The sequence below is a fragment of the Salvelinus sp. IW2-2015 genome, unplaced genomic scaffold (assembly GCF_002910315.2).
Source record: "Salvelinus sp. IW2-2015 unplaced genomic scaffold, ASM291031v2 Un_scaffold1026, whole genome shotgun sequence".
Classification (NCBI taxonomy): domain Eukaryota; kingdom Metazoa; phylum Chordata; class Actinopteri; order Salmoniformes; family Salmonidae; genus Salvelinus; species Salvelinus sp. IW2-2015.
The window spans coordinates 27649-38112 of record NW_019942693.1 but is presented as its reverse complement, the minus strand read 5'-3'; the positions used below and the strand labels follow the sequence as shown (position 1 = coordinate 38112).

Below are 10464 nucleotides of genomic sequence, written 5' to 3'. Positions count from 1 at the left end.
AATCAGGCCTTCATGGTCGAATTGCTGCAAATAAAACACTACTAAAGGACACCAATAAAAAGAAGACTTGCTTGGGCCAAGAAACACGAGCAATGGACATTTGACCGGTGGAAATCTGTCCATTGAGTCCAAATTGGAGATTTTGGTTCCAACCACACGCATCATGGCGTGTGACGCAGAGTAGGTGAACGGATGATCTCTGCATGTGTGGTTCCCACCATGAAGCATGGAGGAGTTGGTGTGGTGGTGCATTGCTGGAGACCGTGTCAGTGATTTATTGAGAATTCAAGGCATACTTAACCAGCATGGCAACCACAGCATTCTGTGGCCTCCGCACTCACCCGACCRCAACCCAATTGAGATGATTTGGGATGAGTTGGACTGCAGAGTGAAGGAAYAGCAGCCAACAAGTGCTCAGCATATGTGGGAACTCCTTCAAGACTGTTGGRAAAGCAATCCAGGTGTAGCTGGTTGAGAGAACGYCAAGAGTATKCAAAGCTGTCAYCAAGGGAAAGGGTGGCTATTTGAAGAATCTCAAATATAGTCTGATTTGTTTAACACTTTTTTGGTTACTACATGATTCCATATGTGTTATTTCATAGTTTTGATGTCTTCACTATTATTCTACAATGTAGAAAATAGTAAAAATAAAGAAAAACCCTTGAATGAGTAGGTGTGTTCAAACTTTTGACTGGTACTGTATGTGCCCATAGGAGCGGGGGAAAGCAGAGATAGGTGCTGGATATAAAAACATTATGATACAGTAAGACAACATAAAAACACTTCATTACAAAAAGAAAAACAAAACAGCCTTCCCTCGAAAAAATGTCTAAGTCAAACATTGGTATATAAATATGATAATTCTAAAGTGCATCTCTCAAAGACTGATCTGCAGTCCTATTTTTAGAAACAATCTGATAAAGAAAGCAAAAAATATAAAGATATAACATTATACGCTTGGAGTCGTGCACTTCTGTTCTGTTAAAACATGAAATAGACAGACATTCTGCTTTAAAAACTACAAATGTACATGCAATACTTTCCTGCTATGGAAAACGATCAAGATTACTGTATGAGGAAAAGCGGATGAACAGTTCRTTCACATTGTCCAGAGCGGAGGAAACAGCTAGCTACTAAAGTTAATTTGCTAATATTCTGTGTTCTCCGTTTTGTTCACACTTGGCGTTTTGAAGTAGTTAAGTCAATTTAAAAGCACACAGTGGTGATCAAGTTCCTTCTTTCTTTTTGTTTTTAATCATTCAGGTACATCTGTTATTTTCTCTCTCTTCATCCCTCCATCCCAAAGAGGAAAGAGGAGTGCAGGGATAGAGGGGTGACATGGGGAGGGGCTCAGATCTTGGGCAGCTTGGGAGCGTTGACGATGGGGTTGGTTTCCTGGAGGAAGCGGCGCCCGGCGCTCTTGTAGTTGTACGTGCAGTCATGGGTCTCTGCATAGCGGTGGGTGGCGCAGAAGTTGTTACCACACCTGAGAGAAAGAACACAACAGCCCTATTCAGACAGTATGGCTGTGATTGTTCCATTTTAACCTCCTGAAGTTGGAGGGAATTTGAAAGTGTGATGATATAATAACAAAATTCTACTTATCAAAAACAATAGTAATAAGTAGAACACCAATTGGTAACACTTTACTGAAAGCCTGCAGCTACAGTGCATTTGGAAAGTATTCAGACCCCTTGACTTTTTCCACATTTTCTTACGTTACAGCCTTATTGTAAAATGTATTAAATTGTTTTTTTTCCCCCCTCATCAATCTACACACAACACCCCATAATAACAAAGCAAAAACAGTTTTTTTTTTTACTGCAAAGGGTCTGAATACTTTCCGAATGCACTGTTTATCTAGCTTTATTCAGACTCCATCCCAGAGGAACTGAAATAGAGACAAAAAAAGTGTGTGTGTCTGTGTGAGATTGTTCGTGCTAGGCGGCTAGGGGTAAGGAGTCATCCAAGGGCACAGTATTGAAAGTTGTTGCATCATCATTTCCAGTATTCCCCTTGACTGGTCTATAGTCCTCATCTCCTTCATCCTAACTCATAACACCATGGGTGCACCATCTCCTTTCCTTCATCTGAACTCATAACACCATGGGATGGTGCATCTCATTGGTCTAAAATGGATTCCTCCCCTCAAGTTTAAAGTTTTAATGTCACATGCACAAGTGCAGTGAAATGCCTTTCTTGYGAAATCAAAACCCAACAATGCAGTAATCAATGTAGTACTAAAAATAACAAGGTAGAACAAAAACACACAAATAAAAAGAACTAGAGAAAGTAAGCATACTATATACAGGTACCCCTTTCCTTTGTCTTAATGCCTGTAGAAAAAAAWGGGCACCCTCCACATTTATTTAACTATGACTAGCTATATTTTCAGATCCGTTTTCAGATGAAGGGGAAACTACAGACTAGGGGCGTGTTACAAAGCAACTGTCCTACTTTCAACCACACACACCAAGTGTAACACTGTATCACAGTTAGCGCTGTGTGATCTAGTCCAATTAGAATCTTTTGCACACAGCGTGACTCCAACATCAGACAGTTAAGCGTTATGACCAGGAGTTTACACAGCTCCAGTTACTCTGTTGCGTCACCACCACACACTGTGTTCTCTAAGCAAGGACAAGGAGAGGGGAGAGGAAGGGAAGGGAGAAGGGGAGGAGGAAAAGGAATTGGGGAGATGGGGAAGAGGGGAGAAGGGGAGTGATAATGGAGTTGTGGTGGTGGAGACTTAAGTCAGCATGTGATGTGATATCATGTTGATGACAAACTCCTGGACATGAACAATACCCCTTCCCCAAAACGTGTAAATATTGGACTATAAATTGTGCCTTCCTGTATTATACTTATGCTAAAACGTTTATTTTATTCCACTGAGCCATTATCTTTATGTTCATATTATTATCTTATTCCTTATTGTTGCATTGTCGAGAAGGAACCTGCAACTAAGCATTTTGTTGGACGGTGTTTACCATGTGTATCCTGTACATACTAGGAATGTGCACGGCTCAATTTTTTCGAAAGGACGTTAGTATTCAAATGCCTCTAACACTGAAAAGGCTGTCATTAAATTCAAATATCCATGTGACATTRTTACATACAAGGATATACCATGACATTTCAAATAATTCATTTAATAAAACAAACATTTACATTTTTATGACGTGCAAAGACCGGTAACGTAAACTCACCCCATTCCGTACAAATGTGCGCAACCGCAACATTCAAACGMGGCTACAAAGAAAACGAATGGGACTGTAGCGACTGTGTTGACTTCAAAATCGGGGGTGTGAACTAGGTTTCTATTCAAGTGTTGATCGACATGGTAATGGCTCCATAGTATTGGAGAAAAGTTGAAAAAAACGGACCCTCCGTTACATCGTGACGTGTCATGTCGTAACGTACAGCAACTATTTCTGTCTTACAATCTCTCTCCACCAGGTGTAGCACTTCTCTCATCGTTTAAAAACAAGAAATGGACAGTGACGGGGGATACCTAGTCATTTTTTGCGTCATCAGTGCATGCGATCATCATTCTCAAAGCCGCTGTTTACTTCTAAGATCACTTTTGCACCTCCCTAAAAACCCGATTCAAATTCGACACAAACCTTCAAATAGGTATGTAATGACACATTATATAAATTCTTTAGTGATTTATTTACATTTTAGAGGCGATAWGGTGATAAGTTGGACAGATCGAGTRAAAAAAAGCAATTTTCCCACACAACATCTCTCCTTCTCACTATTACGCATTAGTTTCGCTTCCCCACCCGCCATTTTTAAAAAGACCCGACGGGGCTCATTGCCTGCTTGAGTTATGCAGAAACGGGCAGCATTTAGGTCATGTAATTGATAATGTTGGAAAGGGGAGAAATTGTGCTTTACAATGGTATTGACATTACAGTTGACCTGGAAGTATTACGTTTTTGGGGCGCTAAAATAAGGGCAATTGTAYGGACCAAGGCGATGTACGAGTTTACGTTAGCCTTCACAATGTGTAGCTTGTTGTTAATGTTGGCCAATCAAAGTGGCAAAGAGGATGTTCACTAATGCAATGCAATACATTTGTGAAATAAAARGTTTGCAATTAGGAGGAGTAGGATACAATGAGCAACGAACAGGTAGGCTGTTGTTTTATATGAATGGGGTTGAGAGAAAGCGCAGCATGTGCGACTCAATTAGCCTGGCTAGCTTGGCTGGCTAGCTATAGCTTCTCTAGGTTACTCCAGTCAAGACAGGCACTATTATATGGGATGGTAAATAACATTGTGGCTGCTACTAGTTAGCAAGTCTTGGCTGTAGCCGAATTGCGAGGGTGTCTCTCCCCGCTACACACACCACCCCATATAACATCCGGAGCCAGCTGCAGCAATAGCGCACCAGCCTCTCTCCCTCACGCAGCAATGCTCAGGTTAGAAAGTACTTAAAAAAATATAAAAAAACGTGTTTTGAATATCCAAATATCTGATGAATGATACTATACAATGTGCAATTATTTCAAACCCCCAGCCCTAGTAAATACGACTAATAAAACGTCAAACTTTAATTCCTGGCATACATAGTAGTAGGAGAAATACCCAGACAATTGTTTTATGAAGTGGTTTGTGTGAGAAGTACAGGCAGGATGTGTGATAACCCGTGTGGTGTTTCAACTCAAGTTACCCTACAAGTACATTACACTGTGTTAATGCAAGCTTTTTGGGACATGCTTACTAAATACAGATTCTATATTATTGCTAATAGCATACCTAATAATATGGACCATGCATTGGCTATATGCATGGTCCAATATGTTAAAGTTGCACTATAAAGAAATCGCTCCGCCATTACCTGGTTGCTAAAACTATAATAGTTTATGTGACAAAATAAGCTAGTAGTGTAGAGAATCATTGTACCATCATTAACAAACATATAGTTGTTTCAGCTGGTTTGTCAAAACCGAAAGTAAAAGATGCAAAAACAAAAAAACTTACCAGGAAGCATAGAAATAGGAAGCATAGAAATAGCAACATAGAACAGATCTACCGCTTCGTAGACTTGCTTAAAAGTAGAATGATAGATCTATAACTCACTTTTTATGTGAATTTGGTCGGGTCGCCCAACAAGTTACATATTGACACTAAAATAATTTATGGGGCTAATTTCTAGACGTGGAAATCATATTTTAGATTGTGTCAGCATCATTTCATTTTTATTCATTTGGGAGTATAACGTCCTTTTAAAAGTCACCAGAACTGAGTTTTTCAATCCAAGTACATACGACTAATGAAACTAACTCCTGRCATACCTAGGAGTAGGACAGACACACACAAAACAGACTAGATTGAAATACAATGATTAATGAGGGAGAGAGAGGCAGGTAGGGAGGGAGAATGATAGAAGAATTGAGAGGTGTACCTGCACTCGTAGCTGGTGGCCAGACCAGTCTTCTTGCCACAGAGGAAGCAGTGTTTAGATTTCTTCTTCTTCTTGGCCAGCGGAAGCTTGACTGAAGGCARGTGATATGCAGGGGGGCCTGGAGGGAGGAGACCAGAATAAAAAGATAGTTATGTTCTTAAGCCAAGATCACTGCGGTGATATTAACATCAAATATGTCACTCTTAAATGATGTTTAGTTTCCTAACTATTACCAAGGTAACACGTAAAAGAAGAGGCTCTCTMAACTGAATGTCCTCCCTTGGGTCCAGTGAGGGAATTGTGATCACAATCTTACACTCCTCGCAGCAGATAGAAATKATTCCCATGTTAAGTTTACGAGGKCCTTCCGAGTGGCGCAGCGGTCTAAGGCACTGCATCGCAGTGCCACTAGAGATTCTGGRTGTACGGTGTTTCCTCTGACACATWGGTGCGGCTGGCTTCCGGGTTAAGTGGGCATCGTGTCAAGAAGCAGTGCAGCTTGGTTGGGTTTCGGAGGACGCACAGCTCTCGACCTTCGCCTCTCCCGAGTCCGTACGGGAGTTGCAGCGATGAGACAAGACTAACTACCAATTGGATACCACTAAATTAGGGAGAAAAAGGGGTAAAAAAATATATACATACACACACAGTTGAAGTAAGAAGTTACCATACACCTTAGCCAAATACATTTAAACTCAGGATTTCCACAATTCCTGACATTTAATCCTAGTAAAAATTCCCTGTCTTTGGTCAGTTAGGATCACCACTTCATTTTAAGGATGTGATATGTCAAGATGGTAAAGTTTTACATACAACTGTCATTAGTAAGTTGGTAGATCTGCTGCTTTAAAAGTTTGTGCTTAAACTGGGGTCTTGCAACATTTTGGGGCGTAGACTGGCGCTGTCGGTGGCCACAAGGGCTTCCCACAAGAAAGGTTGGGTGATTTTGGGGCCCTCCTCTCTGGCACTGAGAGGCTGTGGGTATTGAAGGTTCTATGTTATGTGTTTGGTGAGTGCTCCGTTTCAGTAGTGAGGATTTTGGGGAGGGTGATGGCAGGGTAGTTTGTTTTGTGAGTGATGTATGGGGGCCAGCGTCCAATGATAACTTGGTTTGTTGTGGGGTCTGGTAAATCAGTTGTTTGGCCACAGAGTGGAAGCATGCTGTGGCGGGCTCATGTGTCCATCGCCCCATTTTGGAAGACCCATTTGCGACCACAGCTTTCAACTTTCCTGACTGATGTCTCTGAGAATGTTGCCTCTCAATAATCAAGTAATTTCCCCTGTCTGATTGCGCTATCTATTTGTGTTGAGGTTGGCACCCGAGTCCGAGTCTGCGAGAAGACCCCGACGACGTGCTGCTTTAGGGCCGCTGTGTGTCGGTATCGGGCCGTGGCTTCCGATCACGGTTGGGATGGGTGTTTCGAGCGTTACGAGAAGCCTCCCCCTTTATTGTTTTCCTCGAGGACTAACGATGGGGTCATTATGGGCCAAGACAGTTTATTTTATTGTTATTAATCAGACCAGCAGGAAAAAACATCTTCGTCCATGGTGGCTGTAGTTTGCAAAACGTAGTCTTGCTGAGCTTTTTCGCGCATTGTGGGCGGTTTGTGGAGCGTGGTTCTTCGCTTTGCTCAGGTGGCCTGTCAGGTTTGGTCGAGTAATATGGCACTCATTCTGTGACTGTGATATATGATTGATTTGTGTTACTGTTTTCTCGCATCGGCATCTTTGACACCGGGTCCTTTGCTGTTGTGTTCTCGGGAGTTGTTGCATTTTCGCGACACAGTCTGTCATCTTTAGGGAGACAGAACACTCTTCTTTCCGGAGGGTATATGAGCTGTGTGTCCCATTGTATGAACTCGTAATATGTTGTACAATGAACGTGGTACGATGTTCGAGGCATTTGGAATTGCTGCCAAGATGAAGCCAGACTGTGTGGAGGTCTAATCTTGTTTTGCGAGGTCTTGGGCTGATTTTTTTGATTTTCCCATGATGTCAGCGAAGAGAGTCACTGGGTTGAAGGTAGGCCTTGAAATACATCCACAGGTACACCTCCAATTGACTCAAATTATGTCAATTAGCCTATCAGAAGCTTCTAAAGCCATGACATCATTTTCGGGAWTTTTCTAAGCTTTTTAAAGGCACAGTCAATTTAGTGTATGTAAACGTTTGACTCACTGGAATTGTGAAACAGTGAATTATAAGTGAAACAAATCTGTAAACAATTGTTGGGAAAATTACTTGTGTCATGCACAAGTAGATGTCCAAACCGACTTGCCAAAACTATAGTTTGTTAACAAGACATTTGTGGAGTGGTTGAAAAACGAGTTTTAATGATTCCAACCTAAGTGTATGTAAACTTGTAAGTYGCTCTKGATAAGAGCGTCTGCTAAATGACTTAAATGTTAAATGTAAATGTAAACTTCCGACTTCAACTGTACACAAACAAGTGTGCGGTTAAAATAGGCAAAGAACACATACACACATTTMTTTTCACAGGGCCGTGGGATGAGACAGAGATACAGCTTAAACCCTACCCTCTTCAACATATATATCAACAAATTGGAGGGCACTAGAAAAGTCTGCAGCACCCGGCCTCACCCTACTAGAATCTGAAGTCAAATGTCTACTGTTTGCTGATGATCTGGTGCTTCGGTCACCAACCAAGGAGGGCCTACAGCAGCMCCTAGATCTTCTGCACAGATTCTGCCAGATCTGGACCCTGACAGTAAATCTCAGTAAGACCAAAATAATGGYGTTCCGAAAAAGGTCCAGTCGACATGAACACAAATACAAATTCCATCTAGACATCGTTACCCTAGAGCACTCAAACTATACATACCTTGGCCTAAACATCAACGCCACAGKTAACTTCCACAAAGCTGTGAACAATCTGAGAGACAAGGCAAGAAGGGCATTCTATGCCATCAAAAGGAACATAAAATTCAACATACCAATTAGGATCTGGCTAAAAATACTTCAATCAGTCATAGAACCCATTGCCCTTTATGGTTGTGAGGTCTGGGGTCCGCTCACCAACCAAGATTTCACAAAATGGGACAAACACCAAATTGARACTTTGCATGCATGCAGAATTCTGCAAAAATATCCTCCGTGCACAACGTAGAACACCAAATAATGCATACAGAGCAGAATTCGGCCGATACCCACTTATTATCAAAATCCAGAAAAGAGCCGTTAAATTCTATAACCACCTAAAAGGAAGCGATTTCCAAACCTTCCATAACAAAGCCATCACCTACAGAGAGATGAACCTGGAGAAAAGTCCCCTAAGCAAGCTGGTCCTGGGGCTCTGTTTACAAACAGACCCAACAGAGCCCCAGGACAGCAACACAATTAGACCCAACCAAATCATGCAAAAAAAAACAAAAGTATTACAATTACTTGACCCATTGGAAATAATTAACAAAAAACGACAAATCAGAAATGCAATTTGCCCAAAACAGAAGAGTCACACGGTGACAGATATACATGAACCACTCGTGACTGACCCATAAAACCTTAAGGAAAAGCTTGACGTGAACAGACTCTCAGTCGTATACAATAGCCTTAGCTATTGAGAAGAAGCCGCCGTAGAGCGACCATGGTCTCTCAATGATAAAGACCTACTGTGGACACATGACCACAATGATTGGAAACTAGCTGCACTTCTAACCTCCTGAGCCCAATGTCATTGACCTATTAGAAAATATTTCCCTCAGATTACATCACGATCCACAAAGAATTTCGAAAACCAAATCCAGTGGATAAACTCCCATATCTACTGGGTGAAATACCACAGTGTGCCATCACAGCAGCAAGATTTGTGACCTGTTGCCACAAGAAAAGGGCAACCATTGAAGAAAAAACACCATTGTAAATACAACCCATATTAATGCTTATTTATTTTCCCTTGTGTACTTTAACCATTTGTRCATTGTTACAACACTGTATATATACATATGATATTTGTAATGTCTTTATTCTTTTGRAACTTCTGTATGTGTAATGTTTACTGTTAATATACAAAAGTGAAATAAACAATAAAAATGATCTACCTCACTTGCTTTGGAAATGTTAACACGTTTCCCATGCCAAGAAAGCCCCTTGAATTGAATTGAGAGGGCCAGCGAGCGAGCGCGAGAGGGCCAGCGAGCGAGCGCGAGAGGGCCAGCGAGCGAGCGCGAGAGGGCCAGCGAGCGAGCGCGAGAGGGCCAGAAACAAAATCCCAAAGCCGACTAAATTGCTATCTGACCCTAAACAGAGAATATGAATTGGCTGATTATCTTTACTCTGTCAGAGATACGAAGAAGAGACAGATCCTTACCAAGTACAGGCTGAGTGACCACCGATTGGCAATAGAAACCGGCAGACATAAAAAGACATGGCTACCCAAAGAGGAGTGTGTATGTGGTCACTGCACGACAGGTGAGGTAGAGACAGAGATGCACTTTCTCCTTTACTGTGATAAATATTCCTCACAAAGAGATTCGTTATTCACAGAAATTACTACATTTATTCCAAATTTGAACTTATTAAACCCAGAGGAAAAACTAAAAATACTCATGGGCGAAGGAGCAATGGCTCCTCTTGCAACCAAATATGTATTTGCCTGCTCTAGCCTGGGGGACACTGAATAATAACATCTGCATAGTAAGCAGTAACTTACTTATTATTACTATTATTATTGATGTTTATCATTCCAAATAGTAGTGGTATAGGTGGTAATGGTAATGATAGCAGTTTAGTGACGGTGGTGGTAGTAGTAATGATAATGGTGAAGATGACCGTTATTTAGTTATAAGTTAGTTATAGCTTCATTTTCCATATTTAGATTTTTATATTTATTACATTTCTACTATTGACTGTTACCATTTTATTGTTATTATTTTTGTATTATTAATTACTACCATTTTATTTTATTATTTGTTTTTAATCTTATTACAATGTATATTGTATACATTGTTGCTTTGGCAATATTGACACAATGTTTTTCGTGCCAATAAAGCAGCGTGAATTTGAGAGAGAGAGGGCCAGCGAGAGAGAGAG

At 41.1% G+C, this 10464-nt stretch overlaps 1 protein-coding gene across 1 annotated transcript in view; it reads right to left on the bottom strand.

The window, feature by feature from the left end:
* Positions 1–767: 767 nt before the first annotated feature.
* Positions 768–10464, bottom strand: part of LOC112069487 (AN1-type zinc finger protein 4-like) — a 31384-nt gene continuing 21687 nt past the window's right edge. The window contains exons 5-6 of the mRNA XM_024136833.2: positions 5416–5533; positions 768–1486 (exon numbers count right to left, since the gene is read on the bottom strand). Of these exons, the coding sequence (XP_023992601.1) occupies positions 1351–1486; positions 5416–5533 (254 nt within the window). The 3' untranslated portion in view covers positions 768–1350. The remainder of the gene's footprint in view (positions 1487–5415; positions 5534–10464) is intronic.